The sequence below is a fragment of the Cottoperca gobio genome, chromosome 9 (assembly GCF_900634415.1).
Source record: "Cottoperca gobio chromosome 9, fCotGob3.1, whole genome shotgun sequence".
Classification (NCBI taxonomy): domain Eukaryota; kingdom Metazoa; phylum Chordata; class Actinopteri; order Perciformes; family Bovichtidae; genus Cottoperca; species Cottoperca gobio.
Window position 1 is genome coordinate 17,725,963 of NC_041363.1, and position 24,577 is coordinate 17,750,539.

Here is a 24,577-nt window from a genome sequence, read left to right on the forward strand (position 1 = left end):
CACCACCTGTGGCTTAGGTTGGTTGTTTTATTAGACAAGAAGAAATCTCATTCGATACATTTGTGGCAGTTGGATAATTTCTGTGACATTTTTGTTTTTCGGCATTGCCATTTGCTTTCTGACTTCCTGGCTGTTTTAGGTGGGCAGCACCAGCCTGTGCGGTGTTTTGAGATGGACGTGGGTGTAGTGGATGAGTCTCTGTGTGACCCAGTCAGCCGTCTAGAAGACAGACACCGAAAATGCAAGAATATGGATTGTCCTGCAAGGTCCTTACTCTCAATTGTCTTTAACTGTTTTTCAGTCACTGTCAGTGCTAGTATGACCTGAAAACATATTGTAATGAGTTATATAAATACTTCTTGATGATTTATAATATTGGAGAGTCACCAGGCTATAGGTATCTACTGTAGATACCTGTAGAATAGGGCACTCATTTCCCATTTCAATCAGAGTGATACTGCGTTCTCTCCCCTTCGTCCTGGTTTCATTGTAATGACAGCATCAGTCATATTTTCATATTTAGGCCTGGTTATGGAACATGGTTTGTAGAACATATTAAAAACCTTTTAAGTACTGAAAGCTGGCATCAATGGCCTTGGACAGATTTATAGTCTTGTTTACTGATATTTTTGATGACTTCAAATCTGATTAAAATCAAGATTTTGCCAGTTTTATCTTTCATAGTTGATTTGTGTTTTTGAGAATATTTTAGAAGTTTGTTTAGAAAAACATGTGTTTTTAATCAAAGCAAGGTACTCAAAAACGCATTATCAGTACCAAAACTCTGGTAATGTATTGGCAATAATATCAAACATTTTTAAACGATACCCAGCCCTGTTCATTGTTGGAAGATGTCAAAGTTGTCTGCTTGCCATGTGCTCCCCATTTATTTTTAGATTCATCAAATCACTTCTATCAGCAGTCTCTTTCTTCACCCTCTTTTCATGTCCATCCCCTCTATTCCCCAGGTGGTGGGTGGGTGGCTGGCAGCAGTGTACAGCCACCTGTGGATCAGACGGTGTACGGAAGCGAACAGTTCTCTGTGTTCGGACAGTCTCAGGGGAGGAAAGGGTGCTCCACCCTGCCGAGTGCAAGCATCTCCTTAAACCCAAACCTGTGGTGCCGTGCAACAGAGATGTAGCCTGTGGACTGGACTGGTCTGTCGGCAACTGGGAAGAGGTAGGTTTTATTTTCTTACTCTTTTGTTATTCTGTTTTATTCTTTCTCTGTAGCTTTTATATTTCTGACCTTGATCTTACACATCACTGCCTTTTATGAGTTAATGTATTATTTGTGTTCTTCCTCATTTGCAGTGCCCCGTCACATGTGGAGGCAGTGTACGCTCACGTACAGTCACTTGTTTAACACCCAAGAAGACCTGCGACCTCTCAACCAAACCTCGGTCCAGATCCCTGTGTGCCCTACAGAGCTGCCCTAACTCAAGTCTTCGTAGACGACCTGGGCCTCCTCCTAAATACCGCCATATCTACCCTCCTAAGAGTCGCCCCACCAGCCATCCTACACCCACACCTACCTGGGCTCCCACAAGCACCACGGCCACATCTGCACCCACAGCTGCTATCACTGTGAGGAAGAAAACAACCACCAAAGAAACTACAACCGCTTTCATCCCGACCACCACATCCCTTTTAACCCCTAAAACCACAATCCCTGAAATCATAGACACAGATGACACTGAGCTCAATGTTCAAGTGAGGAAAAATGAGGATAAGAGAGGGAAAGTTTTCCCATCTAAAGTCAATTCTGCTGAAAAGGACAGAACTGGCGGGGAGAAGGTAGAAGATAAGGAGGAGGGAGAGGAGGGAAGTACGCCAAATGTGGGGATGTATACTCCAGGATATGATTATGTTGTTGAGGAAAGAACAACAGAGGAGGACGGAATTATTGACCTCGATGTTTCCACTTCTACATCCTTCAGACATCCTCTTAAATCAACCACACCAACACTACATATCCCCATCACACCCACTTTACAAACAAGTCCTTCTACCATGCACACAACCAAAGCACACACACCCTACCCCACCCCACACACCAGTACTGAAACCTGGACAAAGACCACTCAACACTATACCTTCTCCAACCCCCACACCACCCCTCGTATCAACCCATACAGCCCCCGGACACACAGGGTTCCCCTCACCACTCCCATGTACCACACAGTCCCATCAAAAGCTGGCTTCCGCACAACACAAGCTCCTTCCACAACTGCAAGAAAACCATTCACCACGGCAGCATCACCCCAGTCTACAGTAAAGATCATTAAATTAAAGAAGCCTGCAGTGACACCTAGGAAAAACAGTTCTTCCAAAGGAAGTGGCTCCAAGAGCCAAAACCAGCGACCAGTAAATCCCATGAGCAGCTCCGTCAGTGACCAAAGCAACCTGATGGCCAGAGTGCCAGTCAGCATGGATATGTTCTGGGTTGTAGGAAACTGGAGCGAGGTGGGTACAGACATTTTATGACCATATTATTCTGCTCTATAAAGAACAATGAACAAAGAACACATGTTCCAACGCATACCATAACTTTTAAAGAAAAGTATAGTATTCATATAAACTGTCACTGCTTACAACTTCATAATGTGGTTTAAGAGCAACAGACAATTGGTTGGTGGATATTAGATAGCGGCACCTTTGGCAAAACGCACTAATTATGGGTGCTTTTGGATCTCACTTCCCAAAGATCAAAGTGTCGTCTGTGTGACTTCAGTTAGTTGTTTTTGAAGTTTCATCTGTAGTCATCGCTCTTTTCTTTGTTTGTTTGTTGTCTGTTCTTTTATAACCGTTTACTCGCAAAGCTAGCAGAGACAAACAGTACGGCACTTCACACACAAGTGAGTTAAAGAGAGAGATTGTTGTGTTAGAGCCGCTTACCCTCTCTGGCTGACAAACCACTGATGATGGAAGACGCTTGTGATTTTTCCCGGGAAATGTCGCCACAGACACCCAGTTTGCAAATACAAGAGCTTCCATCAGTGGACCATAGGTTCAATCAACATTTTGTTACCACATGAGGCGATAGATAGTGACTTAACATGTATTTAAATTAAAAAATTTGAGATTATAGGATTAGTGAAAAGGTATTTCCAATGGCTTCTTGGTGGTAGGAAATTGATTTAGAAAAATGGTTACAGGATTTGCTTTTATCAGGCGAATACATGTAAAACCTCAGGAACAGACCTTTAAGAATTAAAAATGTAATCAGGAAATGCTCCTCAGTGTTCAACAACATGTGGGATTGGAGCGATATGGAGGACGGTAGTGTGCAGCTCCCAGAATGATGAGGACTGTGCCAACATGAAGAGACCTGAGCCTGCACGCACATGTCACCTGCAGCCTTGTGCCACCTGGCAAAGCGGCAGCTGGAGCAAGGTGAGTAACGTTACATTTCCGCCATTCACCGAATCCGATATATAAACTTAATACTTAATCATCCGTTACTTTTCCATATTAGGAAATGGGTTTGTTTCTGACGCAGTTCTCACGTGCCATGTATTTCTGAGGCATTTATTGCAACGTGGCGTTCTCCACAGTGTCCAGATGACTGTGCGTTGGTGGGAAGGAGATACCGTGAAGTCCAGTGTGTCGATTCTCAGAGTAAACGTCCCCTCAGACCTTTCCACTGTCAAGCCGTGTCCAGCAGACCCCTCAGCACCTTGACTTGCCCCCACAAGCCCTGTAGGACCTGGAGTTCATCGCCCTGGGGACCGGTAGGAGCATTATACACATCACATCTCTATATATTACATTTATGCATACTATAGCTTTAAAGAGTGGTATCTAGCCATGCAACAACATTTTTTTTTTATTAATCTGATCTATATGTGAAAGATTTGTGTTTGGTTTACAAGTTATTCATATGGATTTATTCTTTTTACTACTAAACATTTCCACCAAAGGCCAATCTTTTTTGTGAGTCGTAGCCTCTACTATATTACATTGAGGATTTAGGATATATCCCCTGTGTCCTCGCACCCAGCTCCACAAACATATGAATATTGTCACATTCATGTCCCATATTATTATTGTAAATGTAGGGAGATTAGATTTCTGTTCCAATTAGATACCTCCCTAAATCCTTGTGTTCTCAGTGCTCTGGCAGCTGTGGCGAAGGCGTCAGGGAGCGGTTGGTGTACTGCCCCGAGCCTCATCGCTGTAGCACCACACTGAGGCCAAACAGCACAGAGCTGTGCCGTCTAAAGCCCTGCACTGACTGGAAGGCTGAAGACTGGGAGGAGGTCAGTCACACATGATCGAGGCATTTCTAAATGTTGTTCGCAATAAAAAGAACTAGGCTGGCAGTTGTAATAGTCGTAGAAATGGACCAAATCCCCGCTCTGTTTGTGTGTGACTTTGCAGTGCTCTGTGAGTTGTGGTGGGGGTCAGCAGCAGCGTGAAGTCAACTGTGTGAGTGAGCAGGATTTGGCCTTAATGCCTAACAGCCTCTGTGAGAAGATTTCCAAAACAGAAACACTCAGGAAGTGCAATATGCAGGAATGCAAGACGAACACAGGTTTGTACGCAACGCTCAGTCTGTCTGTATGTCTGTTCTAGCTGGTTCACCGTCAACACACACACACACGCAATGAGCCGGTTTTCGTGACAAAACTCTCGGTTAAAATCACTCTGAATAAACTAAATATTATCTATACTGCAGTGTTTTATGACATCTAAAGTCTGTGTCGTGTTCCTTCCTGTGCAGGTCCAGTTTGCAGGAAAAACACCATGACCTCTCGCTTCTGTGACAAGCTGAAGCTGTTGGGTCGCTGCTCTCTCAGGTCGGTCCAAAGACAGTGTTGTGTCACCTGCGGGTCATAGCCAGGGTTACACACCCACGTACGTATATCACAGTGGACACATCCAAACTACAGTAATACTTACTGTGTCCTCCTGGAATGCTGACAGAAAGTCATGCCATTCACAGACGGACATGTCCAAACCAAAGTGCTAAAGACCCCAACAAGCACGTCTTAATCATCACTAACAAACCTGGGTCGGCTAAGATTATATTTACAGTATACGGTCCATATTTCTTTTTTGAAAGTGAGCAAGAGAACAAGCCAAAACACCAATGATATATTCACGTGTGACAGATGTCAGAGGTAAATGTTCATCGAGCCATGTGGAGGTGAGCAGAAATGCTTATCACAATTAGAATATTTCTTTTGTTAAAAATGTTTAAGATTTTATTAACAGCTAAGGTTATGTTTGTGTGCAAAATCTGCCTTAAATTGAATGTGAATTAACTGGTTCAAAGTACAATAATTCAGTAGAAACATACTAAACAAAAAACCTAAAAGAAAGTCAAATTATTATTTTTTTAATTATTATTAAATTACTCAATACAAAAATAATCAAGAATCACAATTCGAGCCCAGGCCAGTACCATGGCTACTCCTATACAGCTGTGATACATTAATAACAGAATGTACACATGCACCTTCTTTATTCAGAAATAAAATCACTTATTACCTACAGTACATATCTCTCTGGTCCAAAGGTGCTTTTATAATCAAGTTACTGATGATTCACAACTAAACGGTCAAGTCTCCAGTTTATTTCACAGTGAACTGGTAAAACAGAATGTAAATAAAGATTTGAGACCTCTATTAAATTGTTAATAGTAATGATAATCTATGTTTTTTTACTCATGTTTTGCTTTTTCTTTGCTTGAATTGTGGTTTGGCCCTCAGCTGGCACTGTGTGTTTACATTTTCCTGGGTACAAGTTCCTGCTTTAGTCATTTTTGTTATGATTGCCAATGATAATTAAAACCTGTGGTGCTCCTCCTCTGGTATTAGATCGACCAATGAGAAAGAGGTGTTGCAGGCCATCCCTCTTAGGTCCCTCTAAAGATGGCCGCTGTGTTTGTATGATATTGTACAGGCAATACCATTGTCATGCATATAGTACCTCACCTTGACTGATTTGTACATCAAGTCTCCTTCAATCAATGTGACAATAAAATATCTTAAAGATGTAACTGAGAATGAAATAGTTATATTTCTAACTATAAAGCAAGGAATCTCTCTGTCTGTGTGTGTCATTTGTGTATCTCTAGAAGTGTGTATTGCTCAGGACCCAAGGGAATGCAGTGTTGAATGGGGTACATTTTTGGTCAGATGGTTGCGCTATAACAATCAACTTTACATTTCGGCCTGTAACTTTTAAACCATAAGTCTAAAAACAAAACATGTTTTTTGTCCTTTTGGGTCTCGATCGATTTTCCGCCACTTTCAATTGTGACCAGATCTGTTTTTTTGCTACTTCTCCTACACATTTTGAACAAACTTCACTATACTTGGTACAGAACATCTCTGGACCGAGCCGGAAAAATAGACTTTTTTGGATGTTTGATGTTTTAATAAAGTTTTGTCAAAGCTAGCCCTCAACTTTTGCACATATGCAGTGGGCATGGCTTGTATTTCAGATCTCCTGAATGCCTTTTGCTATTGCAACCACATTTGGTGGACATATGATGTCTGTGTGACCATTACAAATATGGTGTCAATTGGCCAAGTTGGTGCTGTGTTTGCGTCATCTATCTATAAAGGAAGGAATTTGTCTCACTGTGTGTCTGTTTATTCTTTCCATAACTCAAAAAAAGCCTTCATCCAATCCACATCACACTTGGCGGTTGTATTGATGAGGACCTAAGGGAGTACAGTTTTGAGTGTGAAGTCGATCGGATGAGCGGTTCTCAACAACTCTGCAAGCAGCAATACAGGGAGTCTGTTCTAAACGGGCATGCAGTCCGTACGAGCACTACACTAGTATCTTCAATGTGTTGGTATGATGCATTCAAACTAGTCTGGGTGATTTCCATCCATCCCAACAGTTTTCAAATTCATTATCCATTATCCTTTTCAGGTTTGAAGGCAGGAACTTCCTGATGTAAAATGAAGTTGATGTAATATGCACAATAGCATTGCTTGAATACCACAGTATCATAACCCTTATTTACATCAGGGTCTTTTGCTTTATGACCTTTCATTTTCAACAAGGTCATTCTCGCCTGGGTGTGCCAGATGCTGCAGGATGTGTAACACCAGAATCAGCAGCACCGGGCTCTGTTTCAGGGATCGGGTTCAGCTGGCCCAGATTTCTCAGGCTCCTCTGTGCCCAATAACTTGACACGGACGGACGCTGCCCAGCTCCATGCACCCTTCTGCTATCATTCGAGCCAGAGACCAAGAGTTAGTCAGCAGTAATGGAAGGAGTAACACAATGCTGGGTCAATGTGAAGGATGATGTCCTAAAAAACAGCATTGTGTGTGTGTGTCTGTGTGTTTATATGTGTGTAATGTGTTTGTGTGTTATCATGCAGAAGCAAACACCATCCCGTTGTTTTGCCTAACCACATATCTTCTGTTACATCATTGTGTGTTGCTCAATTTGTAGAGTTGCACAATGGAACGAAGCTATTATGATTTTGAGCTCAATATCAGGAAATGCCTGAAAGTATCAGATTGCTAAAGTGACTTCACAGTCACTTTAGCCTTCTAATAAATGATGTTTCAAAGTTTATTTATGATTCAAAATGTCCCCATTAGTGTTCTAGACATCTTTATATTTATTAACAGTAGACATAGAGCTGAGCAGGCTAATGAAAATTCAATGATCGAATCGTGTGGATGAACAATTTAAATAATTCATTCATTTATATTTGAAAATATAACAAAACATCACTAAAGTGCAGTGTAACAAACACTGACTTACCTGGCACAGCTCAATTATAGCTGTGAAAAACAAGTTAAGTGGCTGATTATTCTCTAAAAATGGCCATACAATTACACTTAAGCGCTTGTGCAACACATTGCATGTGTTCTTAAGCCAAACAATTGTGGTTTTGGATTCGATGGTTGAGTGTTTACTTCATTGTTTGTAGATTTTCCAGACTTTTTCTGCACAATGCAGTAGCAAACAGATGTTGCCTCCAAAGGTTTAGTGCATATTATAGAAATGGTTAAAGCATGCCCGACTGGCAGGTAAGTGGTAAATACAAAATGTAGGATCTCACTGTTTGGCTTTCACGTGTTCATGTTGTTGCAACTTTCAGGAAAATCAAACCACCAGATTTCTGTTTAAAGAAAATTCAGTAAACATTGGATTTTTAAACAAATGTATTTGTTTGGCTTTTGGATGGAGAGCGGAAGTGTTAGGCTTCAGGGCACAATGTCAAATTCTCATTTGTGGGCATTTCTAAGTTATCGCAAATGAATCTGTTGTCAGTCATGTGCTTCAATGCATTTGATGTTTAACATTATGGCTGGGCAACCTTGATACAATTCTCTATCACACTATGTTATTTTACATCATTATACCAACATATATCATGATCATGAACCAATATAAACTACAGGAATGCCTGCTTTTTACTAATCCAGCAAATTACATTTCTGACAATTCATTATACTTGATCACATTGTTGCAAAAAGCATTAGAAATTCACTATTTCCATAAAGGAGTCCTGCTCATTGATTTTCAACTTTCCTCCAATGCCTAAAACACCAAGAGATATTAAAATGCAGCTTTCACAGTATACATAAATATGGCAAAATCCCTGATGGTTGACAAACGTTTATTCTCTCATAGTATATATTGTCAAATTGCCTATCATTATTATAGTAAAAATGTTAGTTGTAAAATGTCACCCCACATTGCCCCGAGAAGATAGAGGACAATTCAGTGCACACCAGTTGATCCAGTGTCTGACCTGTAAGTAAATTCCTCTGGCCTGCTGAAACTGACACTCACCAGAGGAGGAGGAGGAGGAGGATGATGTAGGTGCCTGTTCAGGACGGGGAAGATAACATGAGAAACAACTATTGATCACAGTAAAGCAGGAAACAGCAACCTCATCTTGTAGGTTATCAGACACCCCCCAACGCAATGGCCAGGAACATATTAAATATTTACATTTGATGACCAGCAGAAAAAAGAGGCCTCCAGTGTGAGCCGAGCGTACGTTTGCATGTTACGTCTTAAGAGCATAAGGTAACACGTCTTCCTGTGATCTATGAAAAGCTTTAAAGTACCATTAAAGCAGAATGTTACTTTAATCCGGTGGTTTACCCCAAATCCAAGTGTAAACGCAGAGAGAGGTTCGAGGAAGTAGGCAGTGGAATGTAATCCGTGCACCGACTGGCTGTTGGTTTGGAGGAATAAGTCCGGTCTGGTGGCTCTCATCTGGACCTCATCAGGTTGCATGTCCCCAGGCAGTGAGACTGGCATCCCTCTACCAGGCCTGTTCCTTTATTAAAGCCTCGGCCTCCTCTGACCCACCACACACAGAGCGGGCCCCGGGGAATGCAGACAGACACACACATGGTTCCCATAGGTCAGTTTGGTTGTTTGTGAGTTGTGCGTTCGACTCTCTCATAGGCCACATATGGATTTGAGTTTAAGTAACTCGGAGTGAGGTGCTGTTCTTGGTAAAACATCTGCTTAATGATAGTGTACCAAAAGGGAGGGGCCAATATACTCACAATGAAGCCAAGCAAAATCAGAGACATATGACATGAATGAGGCGAATTTCCACAGTTCGACTTGCTAATCCGGTACAGTATGTTGAGCAGACAGAACAACAGATTGCATGGTACTCAGTGCTGGATCCACCTGCTGCAAACCTCAGGAGCACAGTCCAAAATGTAACTTTAGAAACAAGCCAACTCTAATATGGATTCACTTGGTATGTTACACTTCTATGTTGGAGTAAATGCAAAGTTTCAGTAACAATCTGATATTTACATTGTAATTGTTTTGGCTTTAGTCCATATATTGACTTATTCAACATAAAAACCTTGCTGCTCTAACCTTTTGAGGTCAAGAACTTAAAATCATGACGCATAGGAAGTGATGCAGTTTATGCTGGCGGGCAGCAACAGTTCAAAAAGATCAAACAGCGTATTTTGCATGAGCAACAATGCCATCATGGCTTTTACAGGAAGAGAAAGTAATGCGAGCCAAAGAAACTCAAACTTTGCCGGCAGATATCACAGTTGGTATTTTCTGAGATGACCAAATAATGTATGCTTTCAAAATAAAAGTGGGACCTCCCCAGTTATCACTTCTAATTAAAAATATATATTCTGTTTTTGTGATGTCGTTCAACAACACTGACAATAAGTGAGTACATTTGTTTTCTAAACTGCTTTTATAAACAGGGTTACAAGTTGGCTCATCTTCTTGTACAAACAATCTCATTAAATCCAACAAGGATCTCAGAGAACGGTATAAACTGCGCTAAAAGGATCTTTGCAAACTTTTACATTCCAATTCAAACACTCTTCACCAGGTGATCAACTTACTAACAACCTAACTTGTTCCTGTTTGAATGTGAGTCAAATAAAAATGTGAGAAGCCATCCCATCATTATTGAGTTAAGGACAGCGCTGATAAGCCTTCTAATGTGAATACAACAGAAACAACACCTGATGATTTAATTACCTTGTTTTCTTTTGTAAAGCTCACTTACATTACACACTAAAAGGAATAAAGTGGAATCCTTCCATGTGTTCCGACTTGATTCATTTCTCTTTTTGGCAATCGCTACTGTGTGAAATCAAATCTCCGCTGACGTGTATAAATTTCCGGTATTTGACTTTTCATTGCCTTTATTGTATTTATGTTTTTGTTTTTGAGAATAACGTAGGAACCCAGCTAGAGCCACAGCCTGTAGGGAGGGATCAGAAGCACATTTGTCTGTTCTATTGCCTATTGTTTTGAACTTTGAAATGCAATTCAGGGATAGCTCTATAAAGATACACTAAATGCTAAAGCTGTAGAGCAGGGAGGGAGATGAGACCATCTCCAGACCCCGCAAATCTCACTTATATTGCGTTTAGGAGATAAAACACAGGCATGGTTACATTTACAAAGAATTTGCTCCTTGGCCTCTAAAGAAATCCTGCAAAGCTGTCAGCATCTTTGCAGCCCTACATCCCTCTGAGGCAGCTACAAGAGGACATTACTGTCTTAGTGGAAAGAACACTAAGAGCGGACTTCTGCTTCTGAACCCTTATCTGAGAAACTGATACAAGCCTTCAATGTGAAATCATTTCAAATGCAATCCTGATGCATTAAACTGAAAGCGTCACACTTGTCCGAGCTGTACTTTGAGCCATGTTACAGTGCGTTAGCTCTCATACTGCTTATGGAAAGCATAGAGAATTAGGATATGATGAGTGAGAAAATAATAGGCTACACAACTACAATTATGATTGTAAAATGGCCTCCATAACAAGCTATTTAATTTAGTATTTATCCCAAGAAATATTATTTTTCTTAAACATCATTTTTTCTTTACCCAGGGCAAACTGTCTTGATATAATTATAGGTTTCTTTTAAGATAATGTCACTTAAATGACTTAAAAGTGCAGTATTAAACCTCAGCGGGAGATTTTTTAAGAAGAGAAATAAAATACAATTACTCCACCAGATTAAATGACTTAAAATGAACATTTGGTACGAATGTGTTCATTTATTTTCACAGTATAAATATGAGATTAGCCAGTTATCTGGATAAAAGCCTTGGAGAAGAAAGAAAAAGAAAGCTCTTTACCAAGATAATCTGTAGATATGTATTTGTTTTTTATGTGTGTTTTGTTGGATTATTCTGTGTTGTTGTTTTTGCTCGTTTGTGCTTCTTTCCTTTTTTTTTGCTTTTTCCACATGCTTTTACAACAGGAAGATTTACAGTGTGTAAAACATATTGGTGTCTTGTAATCTGATGGGCCAAATGTTAATTGCAGAGGTTGCAGATAAATATAATATATAAAATTAGGAACACATTGTTCTTTAAACTCAACATGTTTAAACAGTCAGTTGTAAACCTTGAATATAGTTAACTAAGTGTACATTAACATTTAAATAATTCATAGCAGACTAATACTATTTAGGTTAGGTAAAGACCATTTTAAGTAATGCAAACAAATTTAGAAAAACTTCAATATGATCAATAACAATGATGCCTGCTCCTCCCAGCTCTGCTTCCTCTGCATTGATTCAGGTCATCAAAATGAGAAGGAACACCAGAAAGGAAGCCATGATAAGATAGCTTTGTTTGTATCCCCAGATAAAGCCATGCCAGGACCAGACTGCTGCTCTGGCCGTAGGTCGTTGACAGACATTAAAGCAAACACTAAAAACTCGGACTTAGGGGAAGGAAAGCGAGGACCAGGACAGACCCCGACATTAAAGACACGAGCATTAGGGATAATAGATAAGACTGCCAGCACAAGTTTATCACAGTGGATTGTTAAACATGTCACTATATGGCCCTTGATCATTGTCCTCATCTTAATAAGCCTCAAAATATCTCTATGGTGTTGTTGCCCCTTTAGCTCAATCTGTGTCTGAATTGTCTGACATTTTTCTTCTAACTCTGCTTCTTATATGTTGATTAAATAAGGAAAATCAATTCAATGAACGAGAGGCAAAGTTTGTATCTGCTTTGCCTCGTCAGTGTACTTCGTGAGGACAGTGACCGATATTTTGCACATGCACTGCACATGCTGTACATTGTTGTCTAGTCCACTATGACATTGTCCATCCTGCGCCTGCCTTGCCTTGAGGAGCAAATGATGCATGGTTCGTGAAAGAGAGTCTCATTGGCCGAGGGCCACTCAGACACCTGAGTCACAGAGGAAGGCGGAGATCTGGTGAGTGAAACTGGAGAGCTTCATTGCATTACAGCGCTGCAGGACAGATAACACACTACGATAAAGTGCCTTGAGGGAAAGAGAGAGGAGAGAAGATGGCCGTGATAAGACAGCTTCCACACTGGAACCGGCAATAGTAACTTAATAGGATTTTTATCTGAAGAGATAGAGGAGGACGGCCATTTGTCAGGATTATCACATCTTAATGAGTGACAAGTGGGTCTATTTCAATTTGTTATCCCCTTCACGCTTAACCTTACTGGCACGTGCATTTACTTGATAACAAAAAATAACATGACATACATTTTTTGCAACCATACACAAAACAAAACCACTCTTTGATTATTCAATACAGAAATCAACAGAACCATCTGTAGATCCAATACTACCAGACAGCTTCTTCCTGCCCTGCTGCATCTACTCAGATAAACCCTGCTATCACCTCTCACCCACTCTCATAAGTTAGATGTGCTTGTATGTAGGCACGCACACGCACACACACACACACACACACACACACACACACACACACACACACACACACACACACACACACACACACACACACACACACGCACAGAGCAGTACTTGCTCCCATATGTGAGAGGGGAAGTTGAGTAAAGGAGGGAGGGATCAAATAACTAACAGAGTCCCACAGCTACACACAACACAACACAGTCATTTTCTGTGATCAGCCTCCAGGTGAGGAGATCACACCAGGAATCTTTATATCAAGGACCTAACGAAGAGGAGGGGAACAACTTTGACTCAACCCTGAGACAGAGAGAAAGACCTCCCCAGACCGTTACCTCGATGCTGCATGAAGGTGGAGTCATTTGGGGGTAAAGAGAGAAAGGGAGAGAGATGAAGAGAGAGCAAGAGGAGCAGGGCAACGGAAGAAGACAGATGGATTATCTAACATGCGCACGGATTGAGCAGCGTTCCTCTTTCAGTCTTGATTCCTGTTTTTCCTCTTCAAAGTGAAATCTGAAAAGGCTTCCCTGCGCACGTGGAGTGTAGCAGCTATCGAACAGGTAGATTCTTGATTATACTGGACGTAAGGAATCTTTCACATGGCAAACTTTCTACCTGGATATCAGTGAACTTTATATTTTTTCTTTTCTTTTCTTTTCTGAAATTGAGCAAGTGCCTGGAAATACAAGGGTCACACTGGAGCAGCCAAGAATAGTCAAAATTTCACAAACAATTTAAAACGAATTAGAAAACGGAAAGTGGAAAAACAGGTTTCTTACTGGAATACACACAAATAGTAATTGGTGTGTTTTTTGTTTTTTACAATCTTTGTTCAGACATTTTTTCCAAAACAGACTTTCTGATCTTCAGCCTAAAACCTTTCACAGAGAACTGGAATATCATTTTGAAACTTGTTGAACAGTCATTACACTATCAAAAAGAATTCAGAGGAAATCCAAGATTATTATCCAGGTGCTAAATAATTTGGACTCTGCAGGGGGACCATCTCACCCGGTCTGGACTGTGGAGGGCTCCCCTCCCTGCCCTCCCAGCCTTTCCTCGCCCCCAGCAGCATGTCCCAGGCTCTGAGGCTGCCTCTAGTCCTCCACACAGCACACTACCATGATCAGATGGGCTGCTGGAGGGAGTAAGGCTGCCTCTGCCTCGTCCTGCTCCAGGGCTGGGTTAGGGGCTCGTTCTGGTACTGTGACCAGCTCCAGACTAAGGTCATCATCAACACTGCTTTCCTCCCTGTCTTTGCCTCTCCTGGTTGCCCTGTTTTTTTTTTCCTTCTCCCTACCGGGGGCGGCCTGCCATCAGCTCCGCAGAGACAGACTGAGGCTCGCCAACCCGCGAACTCTCAGGGTTCCACTGAACATTTCTGAGACTGAGGTTGTCTCTAAGCCCAGGGCCACTGGTGGCCCCCTGGGTCGGACCGGGGGGCCACAGGGAAGGCATGTGCGCAGCTACAATCATCTCCAAGGGGACATGCGGAGAAGGAAGCTGTTCTCTTTCCAGAAGTTTTTCCTGAGGATCGATAAGAACGGAAAGGTCAATGGAACCAAGAGCAAGGATGACCCCCTCAGTAAGTAACTCACTGTGTAGATTAATGTGCAAAAGTAGACAGAAAAGAAGGGACAAACCCCAAAGAGGGTCTGCGGTGGTGGCTACAAAAGTTAAATGTGACGCTAATCAAGGCTCATTTGAGTTCAAACATCAGTTTTAACCTTTCAACTGCCCGTGTAAAATTAAGGCTTTTGACCTCTGCAACCAAAACTTCTGACCTCGTCTGGATTTCAAAGCATTCGTATATTCCGCGTAACAAGAAGCACCTGTGGGACATTTCTGGCACCAAGAAACCCTCTTAATTAAATGTTTGGTTATTTCTAATTGGAGAAATCAGGTGTTCATTCTTTGAGGAAAAAAGCTTTTCTTACCAACACAAGTATATAAACCGGATATATTACTCTGCGTAAAACATTGAATTTAAATAAAAAAGCATAATGTTTCGTTCATTTCCAGAGACGGGCAGCTTGACCATTGCTTGGTAGTTTGGATGAAGCAATCCCCGATTAGCGACGTCTTTTTGTTTTAAACCAGACATCCCGCTGATATCCCTGTCCAAACACTCAGCACAATGATGGTAGGACTCAGATGGCTTAAAAAGGAGCAGGGGCAGATAACGCAGCCATTATCAGGCCGTCTTCACAGCCCTGGGTAAACAGCACTGATAACAACCACAGAAGAACAGGGTTTGGAGGGTGGGGGGGAAGGATATGGATGTCAGTATCATTGATGCTTTCAGACTCTTTCTGCCTCTCTGTGTCTGTGTCTCTCTCACTCTCCCACTCAGATTGCCCGCCTGCCAGCCAGCGTTCGGCAAATTACATACCCTCTGTGACAGATCAGACATTTGTTTAAAGTAGTTTGACGTGCCACACTCGGAGAAACACGTCTTTAAAGTGATTACATGTTGTATGTTTCGGGATATCAGTCAGTAAAATAGCATTCTCATTAGTCTCCAAGCTTTCCCACCGAGCTACGTGTGTGTGCCTGTCAGCCAGCGGGCACTCACATGCTCTAGTGGGTGTGTGATCATATAGCAGCCAAGGACGACACATGTGCTCCCTTATTACTGACACACACACATTTACATCTCTCACATGCTCTTTTTCTTCCTCTCTCTCACTCTGTCCCCCAACCCCGAGTGTATATGCAACCTTTTTATGTTCCTCTTGGGAGAGCTAAACCACATATTCAATCAAAGAGACTTAGGCAGAATGTCAGGGGAGATGTTTGTTTTGACAAGGTCATGACAGAGGCAACTTTATTTACTGACCGTATTACATCGTGATGCCTTTACTGCCGCCTTTGTTAGTAGTAGTAGTAATAGTGTCTTTTAAGTTGTAAAACAGAAAGAAAGTCTGACTTAGTTTATCATAACAGTGGTGTGTGAATTCACCCTAAGCTTTATGTATGTTTAGAAGATGATTTACCCTTCGGTCTTCTTTTATTATTGGCCCGCACATTTTTAGGCGTGTGTTGCCGTCTTCAAAAGTCATCTTGAGTGAGTGCAGAGTGAGCATCGGGGAGGGAGGGGAAAGGGAGCACAGGGGACTCTCTAGAGGTACAAGTTCATGAATGACATGGCTGAACATCATTGTGGTCACATCAAAGCCGCGCGTCTTCAGTATCAATGGTGGTGCCATCAAAAAGCTGTGTCCTGAGGGGGTCTGAGGACACTGTGTGTGGATTATGTGCCCTCATATCAGGTTCTCACGGTAAAGGATACTACACAACAGCAGCTTCAGTCTTTGCTCTGGCCCCTGGGGCTAGACATGATCCTAGGGCTGACGTCCTTTGTGGACCATCGATGGTCCCTTGAAGTGACAAAATATCAAGTTTTTTTGCGTTGAGTGGAGGACGGCTTGCTTTTTCTTGAGCTAGAATTTACAAGGCGAATACGCACTGCATTCAAATTTTGCGATGGATGAATTTATAGCTTTACTATGCTTTGTGTAAGAGGTGTATGAGATGTGGAGGCTTTGGTTTTGGGTGCTGCCTGTGGCCCTGTGAGGACCCGGCTCACTGTCTGTTAAAGAGCCAGTATCCAGCCTCCCACAGATTTATGGGGATGCCAGCGCAAAACTGTCCCACATGGCTTTCCAACCCGCTGGGAGCCTGTGCTGAGGTTACAGAGAGGCAGAGAGAAAGGGAGGGAGATTATGTTAAAGTCAGCTAAGTAGCTATCTGCATGGCCTAAGTATGTGATTAAAATATCTATGCTTCTATGAGTTCTCTTGAATGAATGTATAGACAACTAGCAGCTCTGAGTGAAATATTGCTTAATAAGACTAAAGGCGGTAATTATCCACGGCTGTGACGGTGTGAGTAGGGTCTGTCAAGATCGTGTGTGTGTGTGAATGTGTGTGTGTGTATTTGTGTCGGGCCACCAGTTGTGTTTCTTTGCTGTATGGGTCCACGCCATGTGTGCAAGATGATTCTGGACATGGCTCAGGAAATGTGTGTGTCTGTTACATATGAATGTGTATGTAAGTGTTTGTGCACATTCGTCTCTTTTAATATAAGCAGTGAAAAAACCAAATGGTGCTCTTATGGAGGTTTGAGGAGAAAGATGTACAGCTTTTGTCGGGGAAGAGGATGGAAACCTCTTCTGTGTTGATACACGCAGTGTGGTCCTTATCAAGTGTTATTACTATACATCCTGATTTATGCCTCGTTCCACTCCATTTTTCTGCTTGGGTATGGCACCAATCAACATGTAAAAAAAATACGAGCAAAGTAAGAGTGATAAAGAATAACAATACAAGCTGCAAATTACATTGTTTTTGGCATCCCATTGTGGAAAAACCACCTTTAATTCTCACTGGCATAGTGTGCCTCCATTCCACAACCAACGCACCATTTACTGTTGTAACTCCAAACAGAACTATCAAATAAGCCACACAAAAAAGCAACCAGCATGCAAAAGAAAAACTGCTGTCTCCCCAAGTAAACAGCTGAACCTTCATGGCTGGCTGAGTTAAGGCCACATTTTTCATGTGTGGTTTGGAAAATGTACCACGTACAAGGCATTGTTGTCAAATTTAAGGCCTAATGTAGTAATCTGGAGCAAGCGTATGGCATTCCCCTTACTCGCAGCCATAAACTCATTACTCTCCACTGATGGGCCACGCTGAGCATTCAGCAGAGAACAGTGTTTCACAGCCAGGTTGAGTTTGCAAGTTGTGTGCAAGTGCACATTCACCTGCTACAATATCATCTCTGTGTGTGTGTGTGTGTGTGTGTGTGTGTGTGTGTGTGTGTGTGTGTGTGTGTGTGTGTGTGTGTGTGTGTGTGTGTTACTGTGTACGTATGTGTGCGCGCATGTGTGTGTAAATGCAACCCGTCTCGCCCCTGCCTCCGGTGGCTGACTTTGATCAGTGATCATTACAGCCTTACTAATCCTCACTCCACCCCCAGTCTCACTGTCATGGCTCCTCTGTCCTCCTCTGTTCTCCTTCCTTTCATCCCTCCCATGTTTACAGAGCAGCCAGGGACTGCCATAGATTGTCTTACATCCTCACTCCATACCCGACACCCGATCCCATACAGAAACCAGCTCCTCTCAGATCTTCAATGGCCGTTGTGTTACCGTCCCCACCACCGCCTTGCCGCTTCAGACCTCACTGCCTCGAGGTGCCACTGTTTGAACTAGAAACTGATACAGTCAAGACCTCACGGACGAAGAGAGAAGCTGCTGTATGTTTTAAGAGAGGGATTGTTCTTTGGGGGCACACCTGCATCCTCCACTGTCCACTCATGTACGAGGCTGGCAGCCTCAGAGGCCCCCCAGCCACCGGAGAGTGGGCCTGACAGTAGAGCAGGCTGCCACACAAACAGTCATCAGACAGAGGAGGGGCTGCTGATCTGATCAAAGGATGTCGTCGACTCTCTGGAGTTCACACCCCACGCTGTGTGTGTCTGAATGTGTGCGTGTGTGTGCGTACACACATGTGTGGTTATCGGGATAAAGATAAAGTAATGACAGCTCACAGGAAGTGGGGAAAGGAAGTCAGGGAGGGAGGCATTAAATCAAACATGCTATGGGAACAGGGGAGGTTAACTGGCACACACACATGCACGCACCCACGCATCGCACACACGCAAACACAAACACACGCACGCACGCGCACACACACACACACACACACACACACACACACACACACACACACACACACACACTAGACAAGTGGGATCTGTGGTCAAAGGACACGTTAGGAAGTTATATCTCTCTGACCTCTGATACTGAGACCACACAAATAACCACAGCTGTCTGCGGCAAAAGTCCACCCTTGTTAACTGGGGTATAAATTAGCCCCTCTAATAGCCTATGAGAAACCTGAATTGCTTGCATAGGGACTTGGAAACATAAATACCAAACAGAACATAAACAACCTGAGAATCTCTGCGGTATCCACCTATTAATTTTCTAACTAAATGGCCTACGCAGCTGGAATCTGTTGCACAGGTGTAGGTTGTAAAGTAACTTTATAATATCACCAAAACGTTAAATCTTGCTTTAGGACTTAGGCAGAATTCCCACACTGTGTGTTCCTAAATGTCCTGGAATGAGCTTGCAATATGTTGTTATCCATTAGATACTTTCACCGATGTCTGTAAAACTTTATGGATTCATCCCAGAGATTGAATTCTTCTGTAATCTTATCTACCTACGAGTCACAAACACATTTTTATCACATGTACTTCCTGTTTTCTCTGTGAACTGAAAAGAACCCTGTGAAAAGTTGTTTTTTCTCAGTAGTTGAGCTTCAAATGCTTAGAAACATGCAAATTATTTCACTTGCAAATATTACATAAAAGCTTATGCTCACTCTGAATGTTGACACATATTGATAAAACATTTTTTTTTTTTGCTGAATCCTAGGTATTCTGGAAATCACATCGGTGGACGTGGGAGTGGTGGCCATCAAAGGGCTGAACAGCAACTACTATCTGGCTATCAGCAGGAAGGGAGAGCTGTATGGAGCGGTTAGTATCCGGGTCAGGGGTCAATCAGGATGCTCCAGAGAGAGAGAGATAGTGTTAGATTCTTCTGTCCTTATCAAAGGAGGCCTTATCTTTACTTCTCTAACTGCTGGGTCAACTCTGAATCACAACCAGGCCAGTGCACACATGTTAATCTCTAACTGTGCAATTTTCAAAGTGCACACTAGCTTCTACTCAAACACACAAAGCAAAACATGCAATGTAGATTAAGGAGGAGTAGTAAATAAACACAGTACCATGAGCAACCACAATGGATTTGCACAAGAAAATGATCTGTGTTTTGTCTTAACCTCACATGCCGGGGTTATAACAGTGAAACGTGATACCTACTGTTTTTCCAGAGAGAGTTCGGTGTCGACTGCACCCTGAAGGAGCGGATTGAGGAGAACGGCTACAACACGTACGCATCGGCCGAGTGGAGGAACAAGAAGCGGCAGATGTTTGTGGGTCTGAATGTCCACGGGAAGCCGCTGAGAGGGAAGAAAACCCGCAGGAAGAACACGGCCACCCACTTCCTTCCAATTATGGTGTGAAGTGGTGGACTCTACTGGAGGAGGAGGATATGCAGCACTGGACAGAGAGGTTTTCAATACTGAAAAAGTTGTAAAATAAAGACATTTACTGAGACATTTCTCATTTTGGAAAAAAGGCACTAACACTGTTACACAAAGATTTGGTCTCTGCTCCTGACTTTGACTGAGATCATGTACTTTATTTGGTGGGAGAGGATGATATCTGTGTTTTCTGTGGCATGGGATGCAATATTTATCCTTTTTTTCTGTGCCAAACAGTTTGCAACTGGAGTATGTGTGTAATGCGGACAACACAGAAGATACTGTCCCAGCTAATGTACTGAGGTAGATGCAGAAGATGTTATTTATAATCCATATTCTCCTGCACGACACCAGATAATCTGCAACATAAAGGGGAGAGATAGAAAATGGATAAGATGAGGGAAGTGATCAGTCAGTTTATCACGACAGCATTAAATAATAGAGGATGCAACACATTTAAAGCAAATGTTTGATACTTAACCACTGTGTTTTGACTGTATTGTAATGATTTATTTATTTTGTGATATATTTAACTGGAGGGGAACACTTACAAGGCAAGCAGTCCTTTGCATTCTTTACTTTTTATAGGAACTCTATTATGTGAAAATAAAATACCATTTTCTCCTCTGCAATGCAGTTGTCTTACTTCCTCAATACATGAAAAACGGACTTTACTGGAGGGGAACTACAAGTAGTGAGAAACCCTGGTGAACGTTCAGGTTACGATACATCTATTCCTGTCTGGCCCTCGGAGGTAGGAAGGGCCAAAAGGCAACTATTAATGCCTCGCCAGATCTTCCATGTGGCACCCATTGCACTAATGATTAGTTCCCAAACAAACGGGAAACATACCGACCGACTACAACAAAAGGGGAGGTAACTTCTGTGGTATTGCCTGTAGATGGTGACATCATCTCCTAATAACACCCTGCGAAGGAAAACAAAAAACTAAAATATGAAAGCAGCTTTGTCATGTTGGTCTGCATCACTAGTGCCAATAGGTTTCTTGAAGGGCCTTTAACGTGTGTGCAGGCAGAAATGTGCACGAGGTAGAAAGAGAGATATGACCTGTGTCTGACCACCCACTTCCCTCAGTAATCATCTATAAACACACTAATCAATGACAGCTGTCTTGATGCCAGATCAAAAGACCACGGGGAGAACATTAACACCACAAGCTTCCGGGCCTCAAGTTCTCTTATCCCGCCTCTCTGAACATCCATCTCAGCAAAGGCATTAAAAGACGAAGAGAGTACACTTCGACAGGAAGGTGAGAGACAGTCTGCAAGAGGCTGTCTTCATTCCCAAATTCCATTTCCTAAATTTCCCTCGGGATGAATAAAGTATATGTCTGTCTGTCTGTCTGTCTGTCTGTCTGTCTGTCTGTCTGTCTGTCTGTCTGACTGTCTGACTGTCTGTCTGACTGTCTGTCTGTCTGACTGTCTGTCTGACTGTCTGTCTGTCTAAATTCATCCAAGTTGGCCTGTGACTGTGACTCCAAATTGGAAACAACAAAAGCGATATGAACTATATGAATCCAGAGTACAGGAAATCATTTGCTTTGGGCTACAGTATATTGTCCTATAAAGGAATCACTGCAACAAATGATTAACACCGAGGAAGGCTGCAGTGCAGGACCAAAGGCAACATATGGAATAATATTTCATGACCTTCTCGGCACCATACACAGCGCTGCCTCTTGCATGTTCTCTGCTCTCTCAAGTGATTGTGCAACATGGTGTGGCTGTTGCACCTCAGAGGTTCATCCTGGGGATAAACTTTTACATGTTACCTTTGGACTTAAAATACTTCAAGAGTTTTGTTTTAGTTTTTCTTTACTTATAGTCCTAAACTTAAGTTACAAGAAAGAGCGCACGATAGGAAGCTTAATTTGGCTAGCTCTTATTTTCCTAGATGTGTCTTTAATTGCTCTGTATGTTATGTAAACCTAATGATGCAGTCAAAAATTCACGAGGGATTACATTTACATAATGTGTACTGATGGAACAGGATTTTTTCTTGCATTTAAAACCTGTGTTGGTGAGCGTGCACATGACTCCCCCCCCCAACACCAATCCTAGTGATTTGTCACTTTGTGCATTCCAGAGTTTTGTGAATGTCTGAACTCCGTCCAAGACACTTGCATGGGGGGAGAAACAGCAATAACAGCAAATAGGGGCAGTAATCAGTTTTATCGAAGCGGTTCTCCGCAACCCTGAGACGGGAATTCTCTGTGGCATAATGTGATCCAGCTTTGGGAAACAAGTGGAAAATGACTGGAGGCTAAACCAACTAATGAATACTTACACTGAGAGGTCTGGTGCAACACATGTTTGTAGTGGGCAGCTACTGAGAGAGCTCGGGGAGGGAGGCACTTCTGAGGGGTTGCACTGGTCCATAATCTCCTCTGTAATGCATAAATGCAGTGGTGGAATGTAATGAAGTACATTTATTCAAGTGCTGTACTTAAGTACAATTTTGAAGTACTTTCATTTTATGCTATTTTATACTTCTACTCCACTACATTTTGAAAGCCAATATTGCACTTTCTACTCCAATACATTTATTTGACAGCTTTAGTTACTAGATTCAGATTATTAGTTAATACAAAATATAAATAAACTAATAAATAAACACTGACATATAATTATAGGTTAAGATATCCAGCAGCATATACAAAGTAATTAAAATAAGATACCTTTAACAGCTGTCAGCAATTTAATATATATGATTCTATAACAGGCCATTACGCATAACAAGTATTTTTTGATGCTAATACTTTTTTACTTTTACTTAATCAAGATTTTAAATGCAGGACTTTAACTTGTAATAGAGTATTTTTACAATTTAGTATTGCTACTTTTAATTAAGTAAAGTATCTGAGTACTTCTTCCACCCCTTATAAATGTGTGTCAGATATATTAAATATAATTATCTAACCTGCAGTGCTTTGGCAGATATTTTAGATCAATATTACGTTATTTAACCCATTCTACCACACATACCCTTCAACAGGTCCATCATTAGCTCAAATGTTGAGCAGACAACCCACAAACAGTGCAGTAGCTAACGTTGCAGACACTCAAGTCATGTCCTCAATACTTTACATAAAATCTAAATAGTTCACACAAGGTTTTTAAAGCAAAAAATTCATTTGTTTTTTAAAGTCTAAATGCTACTGTGACTGAAGGCAAAACAAGTTCAACTAAGATCAAATCAAAACATTTTGTAATTTTCAGTGTACAGATTTGTTTGAAAAAGCATTTTCACAGATCTTGTAGAGAAGGAAATGTATAAATATAACTGAACTGTTTAATTAATAAATATAATGTGAGCATATTTGATTTATAGAAGTTCGTAGGACTGGGGTTTTGCTGGAGGAATTTGGACTTGTGACATCAGTATTTCTAAAATCCCACCCACTGCAGCTCATATTGAGTGATGGTCAGGAACCAAATCTTTACAAAAGTACTTGCTGTTTTCCATTTTATTCTGCTTAATACTTCTATTCTACTACAGTTCTGGGAGAAATATTTTACTTTTTACTTCTACTGCATCTTGTATACAACCATATTAGAAAATAGACTACCTTATAATATTTCAAATTAAAACAACCACATAAAAACATCAGTAATAATAATCAAAATAAATGTTTAATAATAGAACACTCAAGAAGGCCTTCTATATTATTGTTTCCACTTACAGAAACAGTCTGACTTATAGACATTGTATGTTGTTGTTCATTGTTGCATTGTTTTTTATATATATACACTTTTTATATATTTTTTTCTTCTTTCTTTTTCTTTATGTAGAAAATAGCTAAATGTGTACGTTTAATTTTGTGCAGCAAAAAAAAACAGTAAAAAAACAAAACACAAGACCTTCCCAATGTTGTTTTTTATTGGACATTATTGTAATAAGGTAACAATAAAAGACCCTCATCAGCATAATAAAAACATAAACCACCCTCTTCCCTGATCACACCCCCCCCCCCTCCTAATAATCTGTGTACAGTTGCCTACTGAGTAAAATTAGGAATGCGTGATCGTTTACCTTTAAAGCAATATGCATGCACATTTAATTGTGGTAATTTACTTGAGTTAAGAATCTGAATAATCTTACCATCAGTGATGACAGAGTGCTGTGTTTTGAGTCTGGTCTGCGCCATGCAGCATTATTGACGGAGCTGTCCACTCCACGCCACCAGGGGGAGACAGTTTTACTCACACTGCCATGTATAATCAGCGACTGCGAGTTTGTTGTTAAAGGAAGTGACCAAAAAAAAGTTGTG

At 41.5% G+C, this 24,577-nt stretch overlaps 2 protein-coding genes and 1 long non-coding RNA gene across 6 annotated transcripts in view; 2 read left to right on the top strand and 1 right to left on the bottom strand.

Moving 5' to 3' along the window:
* Nucleotides 1–6,058, top strand: part of LOC115013857 (A disintegrin and metalloproteinase with thrombospondin motifs 12-like) — a 19,746-nt gene extending 13,688 nt beyond the window's left edge. The window contains exons 16-24 of the mRNA XM_029440395.1: nucleotides 1–17; nucleotides 140–266; nucleotides 969–1,179; nucleotides 1,314–2,465; nucleotides 3,243–3,395; nucleotides 3,557–3,733; nucleotides 4,115–4,261; nucleotides 4,383–4,536; nucleotides 4,726–6,058. The exon at nucleotides 1–17 is cut by the window's left edge and continues 125 nt beyond it. Of these exons, the coding sequence (XP_029296255.1) occupies nucleotides 1–17; nucleotides 140–266; nucleotides 969–1,179; nucleotides 1,314–2,465; nucleotides 3,243–3,395; nucleotides 3,557–3,733; nucleotides 4,115–4,261; nucleotides 4,383–4,536; nucleotides 4,726–4,841 (2,254 nt within the window). The 3' untranslated portion in view covers nucleotides 4,842–6,058. The remainder of the gene's footprint in view (nucleotides 18–139; nucleotides 267–968; nucleotides 1,180–1,313; nucleotides 2,466–3,242; nucleotides 3,396–3,556; nucleotides 3,734–4,114; nucleotides 4,262–4,382; nucleotides 4,537–4,725) is intronic.
* An 8,223-nt stretch (nucleotides 6,059–14,281) lies between these two features.
* fgf10b (fibroblast growth factor 10b) lies at nucleotides 14,282–20,413 on the top strand. Its single transcript, XM_029439929.1, has 3 exons — nucleotides 14,282–14,744; nucleotides 19,611–19,714; nucleotides 20,074–20,413. Exons 1-3 carry the CDS (start codon nucleotides 14,282–14,284, stop codon nucleotides 20,263–20,265), a joined length of 759 nt encoding a protein of 252 aa, XP_029295789.1. The 3' UTR covers nucleotides 20,266–20,413.
* Nucleotides 17,644–24,571, bottom strand: LOC115013546 (uncharacterized). Of its 4 annotated transcripts, none has more exons than XR_003832812.1 (5): nucleotides 24,409–24,571; nucleotides 22,594–22,693; nucleotides 21,139–21,214; nucleotides 20,059–20,645; nucleotides 17,644–19,746 (listed from the first exon to the last, which is right to left on the bottom strand). It is a non-coding gene; the product is annotated as an uncharacterized LOC115013546 (long non-coding RNA). The 4 variants fall into 4 exon arrangements; XR_003832811.1 differs by having other exon boundaries at nucleotides 20,059–20,324; nucleotides 20,443–21,214; XR_003832813.1 differs by having other exon boundaries at nucleotides 20,063–21,214.
* Between the last annotated feature and the right edge of the window lie 6 nt (nucleotides 24,572–24,577).